This window comes from Anser anser, assembly GCF_964211835.1.
Source record: "Anser anser genome assembly, chromosome: 4".
In the NCBI taxonomy this organism is placed as follows: Eukaryota; Metazoa; Chordata; class Aves; order Anseriformes; family Anatidae; genus Anser; species Anser anser.
The window spans coordinates 24,429,095-24,449,094 of NC_139724.1; the positions used below are offsets into that span (position 1 = coordinate 24,429,095).

General features: G+C 36.5%; 1 protein-coding gene across 5 annotated transcripts in view; it reads left to right on the top strand.

Annotated features, from left to right (window-relative positions):
• Nucleotides 1–19,129, top strand: part of ASB5 (ankyrin repeat and SOCS box containing 5) — a 37,871-nt gene extending 18,742 nt beyond the window's left edge. For 4 of the 5 annotated variants that reach the window (XM_083835346.1, XM_083835347.1, XM_083835348.1 and 1 more), the window contains 6 exons: nt 12,916–12,995; nt 14,135–14,242; nt 15,824–15,974; nt 16,112–16,246; nt 18,070–18,261; nt 18,522–19,129. In XM_083835346.1, coding sequence (XP_083691472.1) covers nt 12,916–12,995; nt 14,135–14,242; nt 15,824–15,974; nt 16,112–16,246; nt 18,070–18,261; nt 18,522–18,649 — 794 coding nt within the window. In that variant the 3' untranslated portion in view covers nt 18,650–19,129. Of the gene's footprint in view, nt 1–9,840; nt 9,909–12,915; nt 12,996–14,134; nt 14,243–15,823; nt 15,975–16,111; nt 16,247–18,069; nt 18,262–18,521 lie in introns of all 5 variants that reach the window. The other variant, XM_083835350.1, reaches the window with a different exon arrangement.
• Nucleotides 19,130–20,000: the final 871 nt, after the last annotated feature.

The following is a 20,000-nucleotide window of genomic DNA, read 5'->3' on the forward strand; positions in this document are numbered from 1 at the left end:
AGAAGGGAGTTTTTTGATGGAGCTTGTCATCCCCTCTTACATGTGGAATAACTTTGCCTAGTATGACAAATAACAGCCAAGGAAGAGTCATACTTAAAAATAAATCTCAAGATTCTAGACACTTGCTTAGAGTGGAGCAAATCACACCAACATCTACAAGATACCAGAACCGTTCTCCCCTGAAGAACATAATTTTGACACTTTAAAGGCATTTTGGTGAAGGCTATGTGATGCAACTAAACTGGCATGGAAATTCATGCAACCAGAGCTCTGAGCTGTCTGTAGCAGCAAAAACCAAGCACAATTGTTGCCAAGCACTGGCTCTTTCCCCACCTTAAAGAAAATCTCTGAGGCTACAAAAGGTTCCAGTGAATGTATCTGCTGGGGCCTGTTTGCATGCTTGCTTCCCTGAAGGGAAGTGAGCTATCCTATCACGTAGATTCCTTTGTGTTTTATTTTATTCCTGTCTGTATTTGTACATTAGGACCTTATTGGGAAGACCATCACCGAAGGCTGTATATTACAATCAGGATCATTCATGTGTGCTTCTTTGATACGTGTCTTTTCTGAAGGTGAACCTTAACTTGTCACCATCACAGATCCTATTGGCATGCTTGATTTGTGTACTCTGAGTTCACATGGAAATTCCCTTCATCAATTGATTTATTTTTCTGGGTGAGATGAATAATAAGCTTTCAAACCACAAACAAGTACAAATGAAACTTTGAACTTCGACGTAGCTTAAAACAGGCACAGGTTTTAAAGGTGCACAGCAGTAAGATGAAAATATAATCCTGGAGCAAATGATAGAGGAATCTACCTGCAAGGCCTTACAGGCAACTATTCAAAAAACAAAGCCATGAGGAAGCTCCTGAACTGGGTTAGGGCAAGCTCAAATGCACCACCTGTATTTGGTCTTTTTTTACAGCAGCAGCAAGGCATAGGCACCATGGGGATACCAAAATAGCATAGCTCCCTGAAGGTGATGTTCCTTCCCGCACCCATAGACTTGTTATGGCCAGAGTTCTGCTATTCACACTCTTCTCTTGTAGGAGATGTTCTCAAACATTTGCAATGCAAGCAAGCAGTGAGTGAACTTCTGCCAGGGTTGGATGATGATGGCTTTGGGGGAATGCATTACGTGCCTAAGTACTGAGCTCTGTTCGTGACTGCAGCAACGCTGCCTGGCTGGTCATAAATCCATTATGGCATGCTCCATCTGTTGCACTAGAGGATGTTACTTTTTGCTATGTCTAGTCTTTCTGTCAATAGACCTCATCTCTCTCTTTATGGCTCTCATGGTAATTGCCTGAAGATTCACTCTGAGGTGCGCTGTACCATTCCCATGTGGACTACTGGTCATGCCTTGGCTCTTTACGCTCTCTGTCAATATCCGAAGCCCAGGTTTGTTTTGGATTTCCAACTAACAGAGAGTTATAATACTGTAAAATGGAGTCTGTAGTAGGATTGTTGGTTTTCTTTATAGCGGCATAGAAAAATAGCATTTTCTGCTTAAAAAAATAGCGACCGTTTAAACATTATCTACTTATCTGCTGGCATTGTCAAGATGTGGAGGACAGAGGACTGGTTGGTGACACCTGCGTAATGCCTAAGCTTCTGCTTGACTGCTAATTATATCATTGAATTGGCCATGAAATACACAAGTACATGCAATCATCTTTTTTTTTTGTTGTTGTTAAGAGGGTTCCAGTCCTTTCCTGTCCTGCTGCTGCCAGTTTCTAGTCCTGTTCCAGGATATAACGTGGCAGGCTCCATGCAGTCACTGACAATACTGCCCAAAAAGGTGGAGTGACCAATTCTAAAAGTACAAAACAGTTTGTGAAGCTAAATGGCACATTAGTTGGCTTACTTGAGGAGGGTGGCATACAAAAAAACACCAATCCGTGACATCTGAAAGTAGTGCAATTTTCTCCAATCCTTCTTAAGATAAATTGATGTTATTGGAGTTCAGACTATACTGCATTGGGCTTCATCGTGTGTTGGAAGGATTCTTTTTTTTCTTTTTTGGTTGTTGTTTTTATTTAAGCATCTTTTAGTGTGTTATCGTAGTGGCCTCTGCATGGCCTTATGAATAGCCTTGAAAATAGAGTGAATTCCCGCTGGAATTCACCCCTGTAGAGTAAACTCCGAGCTATTTGCTGGCATAGAAATGTTTGAAACTGTACTGAATTTTATTTTAAAATAAAAATCTGGATAAAAACATTGTGAAGGAAATAGCTTTGAAGTTTCTTCTAACAGTTCGCCTATTGGGATATAAAAGCACTAATTATAAGTCAACTGCAACGTAGTGGTTTATTCAAAGCCTGTCAGTTAAATTAAGTCAGAATTCCAAACTCATCAGTAAAATCCTCCAGTTTCCGTATTTTGAAACTGTAGTGTCTGCCCCTTCCTCTTGCAGTTTTTTGGATGGTTAGCTGCATTGCTCCCATGGGTACATGAATATACGAATGGACATATACATAATATGAATACTGTCCATAATTACTCGTGTACCAGGGCAGCAAAATAGTGGTCTATGATATTTTCTCCATACACGGGTGTCTACTTAGATTTCTGTTACAGGTTTTGTAACGGATTTTGGAAATGTTTGTCTTCAATAGCAAAAAAAAAATAAAAAAATCTGAAGAACATAATCTGAGTACCAAAGCTGAGTAATTTCAAGTAGTAGTAGTGGTTTTATTACTTAATGAGGCTGAGAGAGAACAGATGTTTATTTTGAAGCTGATGCACACAGTGCATGGATGGCTGACTTGAGCAAGATCACATAGCAATTCCATGTCAGGGGTGGAAATGAAATACCTGGTTCTTCAGTCTTACCACACAGTCTTAAGTATATGTCCATCTTTTCTTCATATCAACATCACAGTTATATTTTTAATACATTTCTAGTTGATTTCTGATGTTGGTCTAGCTTTCACTTCAAAGGAAAAAAAAATACTGTTTATTTACGTACGGTTTTGATATGGCTTTTGCCCAGGAATATGAAGAGCTTTGCCCACTTTAAAGCATGAAGAAACAGCATATATTTTTATTGTGCTTTGATGTCCTTCAAAGTGTTCAAACTATGTTGGAATGGCAAGTGTCTATGGAATAGAGATACTTTTGAAGCTGGCAGATTTTTGGGGTAGTCTACCTTCATTGATAGCATATTGCTTCTTATGCAGTTTTGTGGAGGAGAATGAGCAGGTGCTGCTGACTCTCCAGGGAGTCTTCTCTGAAGCCATGAAAGCTTTCTGTGTATGTGCTGTTTTTCTTGCTACTGCGTGGTCACACCTGTGTGGATGGTGAGAATAATAACGTGGGGGTTGGAATATCTGTGGGAAGCAAGCAGTACGACCTGCGTCCATGTTGTTTGTGGCACTCCACTTGAAGGACCCAGCTTCATTGTCAGCTGACAACTTCACCCACAAAACTCCTACAAAAACATGTAGGTCTTGTCTTCCCAGCCCACTGTCAATCCCTGCCCTGCAGTGCCAGATGCTTTGCTTGATCCTAATCCTCACCACCTTCTCCTGAAAGTGCTGGGATTCCATTCCAAATGCAAAGGAAATGTAAAACTGAGATGAGCCGCTGAGCCATGCCAAGTACAGAAATTGTCATCAGTTATTTCTCACCTGGAAAATAGTGCTGATATCTTCCTGACACAGACACGTGTATACATGTTCTTAGTAAGGCTTCTGGTTGATTTGCTGTATTTTCCCATATTTATTTTCTTGAGGAAGATACGATGAGTTGACAACTAATTCTAGTATTAAGGTTATATATAATGTCCATGCTCTTTTGCAAAAGTTCTATTCCAGCTTTTACTTGCAGAGTCTGATTGCTGGATGTATAGAGGTGCTTATCTCAGTTGGTGAGACATTCTGGCTGATTCAGCTAGATAAAATCTGAGGAAAATAACTTTCTGAAAGGCGCATAACCTCTGGGAGAGCACAGTTTTGTTCTCTATTGTGAGAACAGAAGCAGCCCACTTACTTCTGTTCTGTAAACAGTGTAATACTGTTCCAGTAAGACAGTTCTCATGTTCTGTAATTTCAAGGTAAAAAATTGTGACTGCTCTTTCTTCATCCCCTCACCCCACCCAACTATAAACTTGCTTCTGATTTTCTCTTAAAGAAAAACAAGAAGGATCTAGAAAATCTCATGAAATACGTTTGTATTATTCCAGTATCTTAGGGATTCATTTTTGTCAAGTACCTGAAAAGAACAGTACCAGCAAACCCCAGTAATGTTAATTTCCTTCTATAAAGTTTACAGATGGCTAGTTTTTGTATTAGTAGAAAAAGTTAGTGAAGGAAGTGTTAGGGGGTGGGGATGCAGAAGTAAAGGCAGCACAACTTGTTACTATTAGAAATAAATCACTTAGAAATCATTTAATCTTTGTTATTATCATAAAAAAATAGCATGCTGGAATTTTATTGTGGATTGCTTCTCCTTGCAGATTTCTGTTGTGCAGTATCAGTATGATACATAATAACCAAAAAAAATGATACTAGTAGTTGGTTGTCCTTGTTTTCATTATTTTTTAAGAAATAGCAGCTTTTGCTTCTCATGACAAGACTGCAGCCTTACTTTCATAATGGGATCAGACCCATTCAGGTTAACCAGTGAAGTCTTTTTTGTAGTGAAACCATTTTTTTTTTAAATTAAAGACATAGTTTCTGGTTGACATCTGTAGGATACCTTCTCCCCTACTTGAGAAAAACAAACAAATAAACAAACCAGAAGTGTTTTATAATTTCATAGCTTCTTCTGGATTCCAAAATCTCTCTCTTAACTGCAAATTACATAGGAGCAAGGCCTGCTGCAATAATAATTACTGTTTCTATCTCTTACTATAAGATTTGACAGTGTGATAAAAACAGATTTATTTTTCCTGTTTTAGATTGCTTGTTATTCAAGAAACAAAGCACTGAATACTTATGCTTTAACAATGTTTCTTTTTTGATGTAGTTATTGAAAAATTAACACATTCTTTCCTTTTAAATTGTGTAAACAGTTAAGACTCATGCTGTAGCTAAGCTGATTCTTTCTCTGCTTTAAAAATAGAAAATGCTAGAGCAATCCTTCCCTTCCCCCGCTACGTACCCACTAGTCCAAGCTAGTAAATGTTACTGAATGGATTTCAGTGTTGTAGCTATTCTACAGTAAGTACAAGAGCCTTTGTGAAAAAACGAAAGGAGGAAAAAAGGTAGTAGAAATCCATTTGTGGATGTTCGTCAGACCGGAATACCTGCAGCAATGACAGCCAGACTTCCCTCCAGAAACAAACAATGACAACAAGCACTGCTGTTCAGAGGAGCCACAATCTCCCCAAAAGACGCCTAGAAAGTATAGGGGAGTGTCCTGCGAAACGAAAAGCTAGCTGGGGTATTCTGACCAGCCAAGGTTAGTACAGCAGCCATTTCAGAAACTGTGTACTGAAACATGCTAACCTGACCCAATTTACCATGTTCTAGGTCTAAACTGTTGTTGTTTGTTTCAGCTAATATAAATGTATGTTTATGATAAAGGCACTCTGCTTTCTTGCATGGGTTAACTCAAGGGTGTTGAGAATATTTTATTATTATTTTTTTTCTGTACTCTTACCAGGTGATCTAAAATACCCTTTCTTGTTTATCTGTCTTATTTGTTTTATGGCAGTGTTTAAGGCTTGACTTACCCTGACTTTTGCTGTCAGGACACAAGGTAACTGGATACTGAAGGCTAATTGTTTACAACAGAAAATTAAGAGAATGAAAGGAGGGGGAGGAGTAACTTTTTATATAAAGAGCAGTTTATAGGTAACAGAAGCAGGAGGCAATGGAAGAACTACAAGTGACAGAATTATTGTGTCCTGAACTGAGATACTAAGGACAAAGTTATAATTCTAAGGGTTTGCAAAGAAAAGTACTTATGAGATAATTAAGTTACTGCACACAGGCAGTTTGAGCAATGAAGAACAAACTGTATTATAAAATAAGTGCTTAGGACTGCTATTGTCTGAGCCACATTTTCCTTTTTTTTTCCTTTTTTTCATAAAACAAATGTGTAAAAGGGAGCTTTGAGTAATCATGAGAGTCTAACAGGACTTTTTTTTTGTAATGGTTATCATGGTCATAATTAATATTGACCACATCCTAAGGCTGTGTGAGGGTGGGAAAACAAATACAAAAAAATGGTATTGTTTATCATATATCAAATTTAAGTGTTTCAAAAGTGGAGATGTTAAAATACTCAAGGAAAATAAGAGTATTAAAGGGACAGGAGACAGGAAAGAGAGAGTTGATAATGTTGTGCATAATTATGAATTTACCATGTAAAACATAGCTATATGTTACAGAAATACCTTTGCTAAAGTCCAATACTGACAGTTCTAGAATTAAGCAATATTCAAGAATTAAAGCAACAATTACCATAGCTTCCCAAGTAGCTGTTTGAATGCAATGGTACTGTTCACCATTTGGGCTAAGATTTCCTGACAGTAACTGTTATTTATGAACATTTCAGCTAGTTAAGTCAGCAGTTCCCCCAAAAAACAACTTTGTTCATCAGACTAAAATTTTACAAATGTTTTGTCTACCACTGTTATCATTAGCTGCTCCTTGAGGGTTAGGGTTCCTTTGCTAATCTTAAAACGTATTAGCCGCAGTTAGCCAAGTTTTGGAAAGTTCAAAATCACAGCAAAATATGGAAAGTAAATTTTTCTGAAGATTTTATCGTAACATGGTTCAGCTACTTACAGCCTCCTTGTGACCGACCAGCAGGGTGTATGTACTTATTGACTGACGCCTGAAGTACCAGGAGACTGCTGTTGCAATTGATGCTTCTGTTTGTTGCAGTTCACTTGAATAACAAGTATATCTAATACTAAATCTGAAGGAGGCACTTTTCTTCCCTCTCTGTTCCCATCTGTGAGAGTTACTGAATCCTGATTTTGTTCTCCAGGCACCCTAGCAGAATGAAGGAAGAGGAAGTCATACAGCAATGCACGAAATACACAGATTGGAAAATAGGCTAAAAGTGATGGGGTGGCAGGAGGCATATGTCAACGTCAAGATTTAGTAGAAGGGAAAAAAAATAGAGCCAGGTTATGAAAAGCTTTTTAGCCTACTGGCACGAGGGTCCGTAACCAGGCTATTTGAGCAAAATCTCCTGGATGTGGCAAAAATCAGCACACACTGGCCCCAGCTTTGCTGGCCAGTGAGCTACTGCCTCTGTAGTTAGGAATTACACCACACGCTGCATGCAGTCTGGCAAACTGGGAAAATACGGAGACTATGAGCACAGCCTGGGGAAAATTGCTGGCAGTCTGGCTTAAGGCCGAGACTGGTCTTGATGAACAAAATTACTTCAGGCAGAAATGCTCCAAAGCCCCAGGTCAGCTCAGATTGCCAGTATTCCTCTTCTGTCAGCTTCTAGTTGGCAGTCCGTTGAAAAACTTGTTTTAATAACAGTCCAAGGAAACAATACTAGCCTTACAATGTCATCAGCTGCTCCACATGCTTAAGTCAAATCCGCTGTGGGTCTAAAAGTATCTACTGATTTAGAGGTTAATGTGATTTTAGATCTTCGTGCTCTAGCTATGGCACACAGAGTTTGCAAGCTACTTTGGTCCAGAAAAATATCCAGCCAGTTGTTGATCCTCCAAAAAGACGGAAAAAACAGACTGTGCGTGAGTAATGGGCAGGGGAGTTGTTACTGTGCTCTCATGTGACAGGAGAAGGGGCCTGACACGTTTCTTCCTGGGTGTGCAAGGCCTGGCTCAGAGCCAGCAGCAACAACTGCTGCTGCTGCTGCCATCGTCACTATCATCGCCTTCACGTAGCAGTGTTGCTTCTGTTGGCACCTGTCTTTTTTTTTTTTTTTTGAGGCTTGTAATACAGTGTAGTGGCTCGCGTTTCTGTTAAATTGCAACAGCAAGTGCTCAGGATTTAGGAACTGTTAGAAGCAATGTTGCTTGGGCCACAGTGATTTGATCCTGTAATGCCCGATAACAGTATTTGACAACACATTCACCTGCTGTACTTTTCCACAAAGCTCCTACTTTCCTTGCTGTGCAAGATCGATGGTGTTCTGAGAATGCATTAGGTTTAAGTTTATATAAAGAAGAAATACACCCTCTATATTCTTGTATGTTGCAAAGGTTGGAAGGCATGTAGCCAAGGGCAGGAATCCACAAGAAAAAAGAGCTAACTTCTTTATGCCCCATCCCTAAAAGAAAATTCTGTCCTTGTCTTTGTTGTGGCCCCTGCATGTTTTAAAAGCAGCCATCTAACCTAAGTTTGTTGGTGGATCATGGTTATTATCTAAGCCTGAAATTTCAGAAGTTCGGTGCTCTCATAACTATAATTAAACCATGCTTTCAACGTACACTCTAATACGTAAGTACTCTGGAGAAAAAAAGAAAAAAAAACTATTATATCAGTTTTACAATTTGAGCCTTAAAATTCCATCTTTTGGTTCCTAGTTATAGGAACCAAATAGTTATAGTTCCATAGTTATAAAATACTGTGAATGGATGATGCTATGAAGGTGGATTAAATAAGGGCTTTGAAGTATTTTTATGGTATTGGGAGAATACTATTAAACAGGCAATATACAATTATTAAATATTATGTTCAGGTTGCAAGATCCTACTAGATATGGAGACATAAAATAATCTGAATACTAATTCAGTGAATATAGCACCAGAATGGCAAGAATAATGTGCATTCATGTCATGTAGGTGGACAAACAGAACTGTGTGAGGAAAGAAGTTTTGTTTTGTGTGGTTTTCAGGAATAGGATATTGCTGGCTTTTGCAGTTGGAATGAAATCCCCACATTTTGAAAGTCTATGTGATGATAAGCACTGGAAAGAATATTGGTGTCAATCAACCAAGGTTTCATTTTTTTATATGTGTATATTTATATGTTTGTGTATACATATTTATATATTGTTATAACACATAAAGTCAAATTAAAGCAATGATGATTTAAAATACTGAAATGAAATACCTAAACGCCACTTGAATGGATGGAATGACTGCGTCTAATGACTTTTACTAAAATATTTTTACTTAGTATTTTACTGCTATGATCGTTTATGCAGGAATGGCTTACAGGTAATTGTAGGTAAATGTGGAGGAGTGCAGGTTATATGAAAATAGGAAGCAAATAACGTTAATGACAGAAATGGATCAAAATCAGAACTGCAAATCCCCATTCTTAGGGGTGGACTGATACTTTCACTGCTTAGATTAGTTATTAAAAACAGTTTAATAGCCCAAGAATTGTTAAGAACATAATAGGGAATAGTGAACTGCTAAAATACAAACCCATTCCACTGAGCAAATCAAGCAGCATTTCCAACATGTTCAGAATATCTCTGCTTCTTTCTTTTCTAAGAAAATAGGAAAATGACTTATAAACATTTGGCAGTGCTTCCCTTAGAAATCTATGCATTAATAATGATGTTTGAGGATACCAACTAATTGCATGAGGTTAAAAAAGGAGTTCATTTTGCAAATCTTACTCAGCTTAAGGTTCTCTTGATCTCACTAGGAGATTCTTTTGGGTTGAAATTCAAGTTAAGCTGTCTTGGAAGGCAAATACACAGATGCTGGCACTTTTGTTACATTAAAAAAAGAAACATGGGGGAAAAAAAAAAGGCCACTGTCCTTTAGCATAAGAAAAGAAACTGGCAACTGCCACATGCTCATATCTTCGGAGCTGTGTTTACTGCAAGGTGAAAGTTCATGTTACAGTGAGCTGCTGATCTCCTTCCAAACATAGCTGGAGAGTATTGAGAACAGGCCCAACTAACAAGAGCAGGTTCATTTATTTATTTATTTTTCAGATTGAAAGAAATGAGTAGGATTTATAATTGCAATTGGTTGGAAGTGCCATGGGGAGACGGAGATTTAGGTACTGTATGATACTTTGTAATTTTGTTTTTAACTATGACTGTTAATACACTGAATATATTTATTCTTTCTTATTAGTGTTTACAAAGCAGTGCAGGCTGCCCTTCCTGGTAAACTCTATGCCAGCAAGCTTGGAACTAGTGTGGCTTCTAAATATAGTTCGAGATGCTTTGTATTCAGCGTCTGTCAGGGACTACATCAGTGGGGACTTAATACATTAGCAGTTTTGGAACAGACCGTGTTTGTTAATAGTGCTGTTACAGACAACGCTGAATTAGAATTTTTCCTTATTTATATTCTTGTTAATGCTTTCTAAGTAAGAGCCATAGCAAGCTTGTAGATTAGCAGAAGGCAGCAAGCTAGATAATGAATTTATTTTAAGACAACTTTGATGTTTATTTATGCTGCGTATTTATTTTTAACATATTCTTGTCCCTGTGATATTTAATGATTATTATGTTTACCAATAAATTAGTTGGAATGTGAAAGATTTTTTCCAAACCTGGTTTGCACAATTTTTTTCCTGCAGTATTTTGCTTATGGATTTCTTTTTAATAGAGGTGGTACAAACATGTAGGTTTTAATGGATTTAGCAGAAACAGTGAGCTGCTGGATGCCTACTTGAAGGTGGGGATATAAGGTGGGCCTAGATGCAAAACAGAGCTCAGAATGGGATCTGGCATCATTTGCTTTTCAAATTTCACTGGCACTGTAATATTAACAGTTGTTCTTCTGAGCAATCCATGGGGGAAGGAGATGGAGGAATGAAAGGTGTTTTCAGATATAATGGTGTTCAGGAATAATGGTGTTTTCAGATTCTGCATCTTCGTTCGGTTTAGAATTACACAAAGCCACAAAAATGTCCAAAGTATGAGTACATTTAATAGGGATAAAGACTTTATAGACTTCACAATATTATTAGATTTTTTTTTTCTATATAACAGTTGTCTTTTTCTTCCTGTTAATTTAGGAGTAGGGTAAACCATCGAGAGAGAAGTTCTTATCTAAGGAGAAAGGGGGACAACATTTCAAAGGCAGCCTCTAAATGCAGTTTTTAATTATTTTTGAGAATTTTTTGCAGCTGCCAGAAGGAGAATTTAATGAATTTAGCTTCATTTGAATTAGAACAACACGAGTGCTGGTTCAGATACTGCTATAGAAGGAGGAAAACATCGGTCAAAATTCTCATAGTGATTACACACATTCAAGCTACTACAATAGGGTAACTGTATTTGAGCTTATTGGGATGGCAGGGAGGAAATACTGGTATTTTGTAAAAATCAGGTCAGTAAGATTTCTGAGCTCAGTTGTTGTGTAACTTTCCTTAAAATTCCAGTCAGTGTGTGTATGTCTTTTAGCTCAGTAATTCCTACTAGAAATAAGAATTGCAAAATACTGCATTTAATCTTGGCAAGGATTTTTTTAGTTTTAGTAAGTTTGCAGTAGTTACACCAGAAAAAAAAAAAAAGTAACATTAACTTTTCGCCCTGATTTAAAATATATCTGCAATATAGTAGCTGCTAACAGTAATATTACAAAATGGCTCATTTAGGGTTCCTTTTGTTCTCCTCATAGAGTTATTTCCAATTAGAGTTCCAATTTCTATTCTTACAAGAAAAATATGAACAGAGAAAGAAATGGTACAGGAAGAAGAGAAAGAACAAAGTCAGAATCATTCTGTTTATCAACTGTACATTTTGGATGATTTCAACATAATGGTAATAGCTGGCAACAAATCCATAGCATGGTTCCAAAAGTGGAACTGCAGCCTGCACAGGTAGTTGACATAAAGTCACTCAGCTGGGGGATTGCCCTCAAGTGGCCATGATAATTAAATGATGATAAACACGGCTGGCCATTTTTGTGGCTGTCTGCTTCTAATCAACATAGACTTTATGACTGGTGAACTAAAAATACTGTATAAACTTTGGTAAGGAAGCCAAAAAAGTCCTAGTCCTAACCCATGCATTCATTCCAGACAGCTAGGTGAGAAGAAAATATCTGCCAGTGTTAGGAAGAACGGCAAGATTTAGAAAGTTGCAGGTTTCACCAGTAATTACATCAGCATCTTAGAGTTCAAGTGACTTTTTCTAACGGGAATAAATATCTGTAATCCATAATGTATTTTGAAGATGGCTCTTTCTTACATAGTCTTTCAAAACTTCATTTGCAAAATTCATACAATAAAATGTTATCAGCTATGCTTGCAACCCTATCTGGCTATGAAAGGGCTGTCAGCAGCCAGTCTTCTAGAGGAAAGGGCAGGCTCTTCAACAGGAACGACAGGGGTCTCTGGGACTTGGGTTGGAGTTACGGGTTGTGGAGTTATTTTTATTGGGTGGGAAAGGGTTGCAGGACAAGTCTTGAAAATAAATGCAAACCTTTACTTTAAGCATAACTACCTATTCTTAGTGCTAAAAGCCTTTCAGGACTTAATATCTTGTTCCTACTAGAGCAACCTTTTGCAGTATGAATTCTCACTGTATTTCTCTTCTTGAATTTATGTAGCAGCAGATTAACCTCATAATGCAGAGGGATTTCCAAATTGTATTTCTAATACTTCTGCTTTCTGTACTTTTTCAGGCAGGTTTATGTTTGTTTTAGGTTTAAATACCCATTTGTTGAAGCCTGTAAACTTCTATAGGATAGCTGCTAAAATAAATTATATGATTTTTAAAAATAACGAAAAAGTAGAAGTTGGAAATATGGCAATCACTACATCTATTACATCACAGCAGTGAAATCAATATAGCAACGTTTTGTTCTCCTCTGTACTACATAATCATTTATTATAGATGTTTACAGTTAACAATATAATATAATGCAGTTAATAATATAGTGTTTACTGTTTATAAAGTGATCGTTTTAAATACAGTCTCTAAAGGGGAACAATTATTTCCACAGGACAGTTGACTTCATTCTGTGCATTATATTTTCTGCTTTGCTCTGTGCATTCCAAAAGCCTCCTAATTCCTATGGTTTACTCAATAAATGTTGTTATTATATAGGTTCTTGGGCAGATCGCTCACCTCTGCATGAGGCAGCCAGTCAAGGACGTCTTCTTTCTCTAAAGACTTTATTGTCACAGGTGAAGACTGTGTTCTTAAAATTGCTTTCCTTTTTAATGTTACTTAATTTCTCAGCATAGATAATTAATGCAGATTTAGTATGTTTTGCTTTGCTTTCATACACCCGAACTTTTCAGAGCAATACACATTTACAAATTTTTGATACAGTAAGATATAATATTTAAAATATTTCCTCTGTATGTTTTAAACCTCAAAAAAATAATCTTTACCAAAGCTGTAACTAAATGTCTATCAGTCTTTCCCTCCTGTGTGGTGTAAATCAATGTATCATAGAATTATCTGAGTTGGAAGGGGCCCACAAGGATCATCTGCTCCACTGCTTTAAGTCCTCAGGAAACAGAGCTAGCCAGGAATATACTTGTTGAGAGGGAGGTATCACTGAAAGATTATGTTTGTTGCACAGTTGTGATAAAAAAAGGATTTTGTTAGCAAAGGGAGAGACTGTATACCATTACATGTTAATATTACGGTATTGTCATATCAGTTGCTACAATACTGATAAATTATACTAAATAATACATTTGATGAATGCAGTTATTAGCTTTTAAGAATTGAACGGTAACTACTGTAGCAAATTTCAAGAGCTTGGTGTTTTTATCAACTGAAGAAGTGTTCTCCTTGCTAAAATTTATTAGATTTCTCTATATTTCGGACTGTAAGTCAGAGAATCTTAAAATCATGGGGCACTTTAGACTCAGGGCCTTATTGGGTTTTAAAGATCACCAATGGTGGAGATGCCCCAACCTCTCTGGAGCCCTGTTGCAGGGTTTCACCATCTCCACAGTGAGATATTTTTTTTTCCCATATAACTAATTGGATTTCACCACATTCCAACTTGTGTCTCTTGACTTTTGTCCTGTTGCTGTGCATCTCAAGAGTCAGGCTCCATCTTCTTCATAACCCCTATTCCCGGTTCTAATATAAGTGATTTAAAGAAAAAAAAAGCTGACAACTTATTGTTATCGTTATCTACGTTGATTGAAAGATTCTTTATATGCTCACTGAAGATTTAATTACTGCAAGTAGAGTTTTAAGCCTATTTAGAGTGTTATGAATTATTCCTTTGAATAGTAGTGTGAGCAAATTACTCTTTAACAGCTTCTGTGTGATCTTCATATGTCATTCATATCTTGTTTAGGGTTACAATGTAGACACACTAACTATTGACCAAGTAACTCCACTTCATGAAGCCTGCCTGGGAGATCATGTAGGATGTGCAAGAATCCTTCTTGAAGCAGGAGCAAATGTAAGGGTGTTTTCGTATATGAAGTCCAATGCTAACTTTGGTTTAACTGAGAAGGATATATTCCTTGATTTTTTTTTTCTATATTGATATTTCTCTGTACTCTCCCTATTAATTGCATTGATTTCATGTAATTACAATAAGTTGATAAGTTGCTATCTGAAAGCCAGCAAAGGAAAGTGATGGGTTAAAGAAGCATCATTAGAGAGATGTAAGGTTAAAAGAAAAAGAAAAAAAAAAAAAAAGAAAAGACTACATACGTATATACATTAAGAGTAGATCTCAAACAAAAGAACAGCAACAGGAAAAATAGATGGGAATTGGGATGGCACAAAGACAGAGTAATGAATTGGAGAGAATCTGCTAGCAGTGTGTCACCAGCCTTATTTCTCCTCTGAATTTCATTACATCATTTATCTTTTAAACTTCTGAATGCGTCTCTCTCCTTGCTGGTTTCCTCCTTCACTGAATGGCTTCTTAGAGATTTTCCTTTTAATATCTCTGGAAATGTTTTGTCACATTGTGCTTGTGTGCTCTTAAAATTCTTTGGTCTGAGTACAAAAGAACATTGGCTCTTTTTGGTACTCCTGATACAGACCCCCTGTTATCCCAAATCAAAAATAAGAATTCACAGACAATTTTCACTACAATCTGTGCTGACATCAGATTCCCCATCAGTTATAGTTTCCCAAATCTCTGATTTTTGTAATGGAAATATTTATTGTCCTTACAGTTAAATTTTGAGAAACATCTAGAATATGTCTAAGTAATAGAAAAAAAAAAACAACACATAGTTGTGTTCCAAAAACTAATTCCTGTCCACTTCAGCTAGCACAAGGATTCTATAGATACAAAACTATAGATACTATAGACAAAAGTATAAGAACAAATTTTATTTTCCGATCTTAAGTTTTTGTAGTACTTTTAATTGTTGGCGTTTGTTTGGGGGTGCATGGAAGAGGATAGGCAAGACTCCTCTCTCCAAATACCTGTGCTTTATTATCATCAGCCCTCACGATTTTGCCTACTTTCTCTCATCATTCTCTCATACTGAGAATATTCAGTTAAACTGGGGAGTGGCTACATTGGTATCAGAACAGCAAGCACTATTAGCCTTGTCTTGTCCCATGAAATATCACTCCAACACAGAGATTAAAAACACAGAAGAAAACGGCAAATAATTCCCATATGGAGCTTGCAGTCTGACAGAGCTACAGAGAAGGTCCCCATTACCACACAAGGTGTGGATTTTTTGTATCAATGAAAAGAGCTAAGTGCAATTACTTTTGAAAACAAAGTTATTTACTGCCCAAATAGTCTTCAGTATACCAAGTGTATTTTGTTTTATTTGACGTAGTTTAACAAGAATACCAGTGAACTGATTTCACCTGGGGAGTGTGGTGAGAGGAAGACAGTAGCACAGGGACTGAGCAGTTAAGCTACTTTATTCTAAACTGTTACTCTAAACTGTTTTTTTTTGGTTTTGTTTTGTTTTTGTATTTTAAAGCAGTTTCTAACCATATTCTGTTTAAAAAAATATTTTTTCTTTCAATTCTGTTCTTACCTAGATTTTATGTATTCTAGGTAAATGCTACAACAATTGATGGAGTGACACCTTTATTTAACGCATGTTCGAGAGGCAGCGCAGCATGCGCTGAGCTCCTGTTAGAGTATGGTGCCAAAGCTCAGTGGGAGTCCTGTCTTCCATCCCCAACTCATGAAGCGGCCAGTAGAGGTAAGAAATTACCCTCTGAACAAACATGGAGTAGTAGACAAATGTTTCAATAACTGTGTTAAGAAGTGTGTCAGTGAAGTTTTGTCAATGAGACAGCTTACTGACGTTGAGCAACCTGTTACGCTTTGTACTGACAGGACACAGCGACTGTCTGGAGGTACTGATATCCTGGGGTATAGACGTTGACCAAGACCTTCCCCATTTGGGAACACCTCTGTATGTAGCATGTGTTTCACAGCAGATCCACTGTATTCGAAAGCTTCTTTATGCAGGTACGTCATGATTTAAATAAAAGTACTGATAGTTTATAGAATTAAGCACGCTGTACTCACTTTTGAAGTGAACTGTGCTCAATCAACAAAACTAGAACCGTTGCTTGCAGGGTTCTATTTGCAAGTTTACTGTGGTGCGTGCTTGCTCATAATAACGTATCTTTCATTATTTTGCGGCATAGCAAACATATGAGGGGAAAAGGGTGAAAAAGAATTTTTTTTTCAAGAAATTGGTGAAAAGACCGATAAGAATGGGTGTTCAGAATTTTCAGCACGTACCTCAGCTTTGTAGATGTTTGCTTTCTGTAGGAAAAACAAAGGTAAAAATTAGCTTTGAGAAAGTTTTTTTTTTTTTAATATAGTAACCATTGTGTTTTCAACAGATTTTTTTTTTTAGCAATGTAGTCCCACCCTTTTTCATTCTTCAGCATATTCTGATTGATCTTTTTTACAAAGCATAGAGATTGAGCTGCATAAAGAAGAGGTAAGGTAGATGGCAGTTGGTCCTAAACTTCATTTTATGTAGTTAATCAACAAAAATAGAAGTTGGAGGTTCAGTCTCTTTCAGCGTAAGTCCAGGGACATGATCTGCAGAAAGGATCATTTGTTGTATTTCAGGCAATGAGATACAAGGTTTTTGTGTCCTGCAGAATGTATCCCCAAATATCCTGCAGAACAATGAATGAACATATATATTTGAATAATTACAGCCTTGTCATCTTTGCACTTCAGTTGTTTTTTTCTAGTTAATTGCAGGTTACTTAAGCGAGCAGTTAAATTATTTCTTTTGAAGTCAGTTTCTTTGCCTTATTAACTATCCTATTTCATGATTTCTAGGTTTAAGAGCCCCAGAAATAAAACTAACATGTTTGGGGATTCGAATACTACCACACAATAAAAACAGTAACAGGATATTCTAGATTCATTATTGCCCTGATGTAGAATAGGATATGTAAATAGACAATATAATTAACTATTTATATCTGTCTGAATTTATTTGATCAGTTTGTGAGAGAGTATTAGAAGGTGAAAAGCAAATAGACAATGAAATAGGCAAGAGAATTATACCGGGGAAATATTCTCAAGTTGTTAATACTGTTAACGGTGACCTATTTGGACTCCAAATTGAATTGCTAGGCCTGTGATATTTTAAAGTTATTTTATTCACATGGGAATTAAAAAGGCCAAAAACTTTTAATCTGTTAGAAAATTTGGTACAGAAGCTAATTTTTGGTCTCAGTAGATCTCTCAAGATTTTTTTTTAATTTATTTTTATTTTTTCATCTTACAAGATAGTCTAGAAAACTATTGGGGTAAACCCAGTTTTAGGAGGGATTAACAGCTTGCTTATCAAGGAAGTTATTCCATACTATCTATTTTGTTTAGCTCTTGTGTGGACATTTTTTCATGAATAGAAATTCATTATTGCAATTGTGTTTAGTCCGTCTTAATTGAAATACTGCAGTTTAGCGATTCTTTTTAAACACTTACATAAGGAAAGTATATTTTTACTTGTAGCAAATTTTCTTAAATGTGTACTTTTTATATTTTTTTTTATAATTGATTTTTTCAGCTTTTTATAAAGTGTTTTCCCTTAAAATCTAGTTGTGTCTAATAAAACTGTCTAGGAAAAGTATACGGGATCAGAAGAATCACTTATATGATTAGCTATCGTTGTATGGAATAAAATTAATAAAATGGCTAAAGTAAGTGTTGGAATCCCCAGACAGTGGATATTTTTTTGTTTGGTAGCATCTTCTTTAGTCGATTGCAGTTTTAATTAATCTCTTCTTTACATTTCTTTACATGCATATATATACCAGGTGCCAACGTGCAAAAAGGAAAGCATTTGGAAACTCCACTCCATGCTGCTGCCCAGCATTCAAGTACAGAGATTGTAAACTTACTCCTTGAATTTGGGGCAGACATAAATGCCAAAAATACAGATTTTGAGAGGCCTGTAGATTTAGCTGCTCCAAGCAGTTTAGTGGAGAGACTGCTGCTACTCCATGAAGGTAATCAGATGATTTGTGTGCTGTTTTTTTATTTAAAAACAAATTATTTGCTGAACCTCCCTGACCTTGCTTTTTTGAATATCTGCCTGTTTATTAATAAGGTTTCCCCTAGTCTTTATCTCTGACAGGGAAAAAGGCCATAAAGGAAAATGAAAAAGGATAAAGAATTTACATTACAGAGATACCATTATTGTGCAAGGCTGTTTTAAACAAAAACACTGGCTCTTATATAATTATACATCTCTTTTTTTTCTTTGCAGCCACACCTTCTTCTCTTTGCCAGCTCTGCCGACTACGTATCCGAAATTACATAGGAAGAGCCAGACTGCATCTTGTGCCACAACTCCAGTTGCCAACAATACTGAAGAATTTCTTACAGTATAGATAATGTAGTAATTAACCTTTAGAAGCTTGAATAACAAATACTTTTTCTTCTTTCTGTTTATTGTATATTTTACCTAAAGAACTGCTGGGCAGAAAAAAAATGCCTTTTGCATATTACTTTAAGAAAACAAATCTTTGACACCTGGTGTTGATATGTAATAATAATTGGGAGCCATTCAGCAACTGGTACCAAGGTGCTAATAAGGCTGAATTGAATGTGTGCTGATACTCTGGGAAATGATTGTATAGCTTTAGCTTAACACTAATTACTAATTAGCTTTAGTGCTGTTAATTTTAATTGTATTTATACTTTAAAATTTGGTTGACACACCTGAAATGCAAAAAGTTTCTTCATTATTATTTGTTAAGTTTGTCCATTTGGAGTCATTATTTTATGTGTTTTTAAATTTCTGTTTTTTTGTGTACCTAAAATTACTTGTTAGTAGGTACACTATATCCATTGATTAAAAAAAAATAAAATAAATACATATCTATTTTTCTTCCTTTTCTTTATATAAACAATTCATTAACGACAGTGAAAATTTTCCTTAATACTTTCTTACTGCCTGTGCTGTGAACTGGAGTTCTGTGCTATGAACTTTTTTTTTCCAGCCATGCATAATTTGTAGATTCTCTAATTTAAAAATTAGTAAAGTTACAAGTCTACAAATTCTAGGAGAATACTCCTCAGAAGCCTTAGTTCTGAGATACTTTCTGGTACCCTCTTGTAACAGGATTCTTTGGGCTCTTTCCATACCTTTTCATAACAGTACTCTGTCATAACTTAGGGATATATTAGTTATTTGCCTCAGAGAAATACATTATTGTAGGGCATCTGCAAGGTTTCTTAAGGCTACTACATCTTCAACCTGAAGTTCAGGAGGTAGATGCAAGGCTCTGGAAATACATCAATTCCCTGTAATGTGGCAGGTCTCACTGTGAAAAAGCTATTACTTCTTCTACTGTCTATTTCATAAACAGGTTCCCAACTCCAAAAAATGTGTTTCAGAATCCCAGGATGCAGGCATTTCCGTGACCATAATGAAATTATATTTTTCAACTCTTTAGCCAGAGAAGGGATGCAGACAGCTCCAGGAGACATCAGAAAATCCAAAGGATTTTTACTGCACTCATGCTCTTGCATGGTAATGATAACCAGTCCGAGCAAAAAAGGTGATCTGACTAGATAATCAAAATATAGCACTCCTAATTTTGTCTTTTAATTTGATCTTCATTTGAGAACTTCCTAAGTGACAGGCACTCAGTTCCTGTGAACCAAAGCATGATACCTGAAATTTTACCACTTGCCCTCATGATTCACCTTCTTCCATTCCTTTTCAGTGACTCCTTTCAGT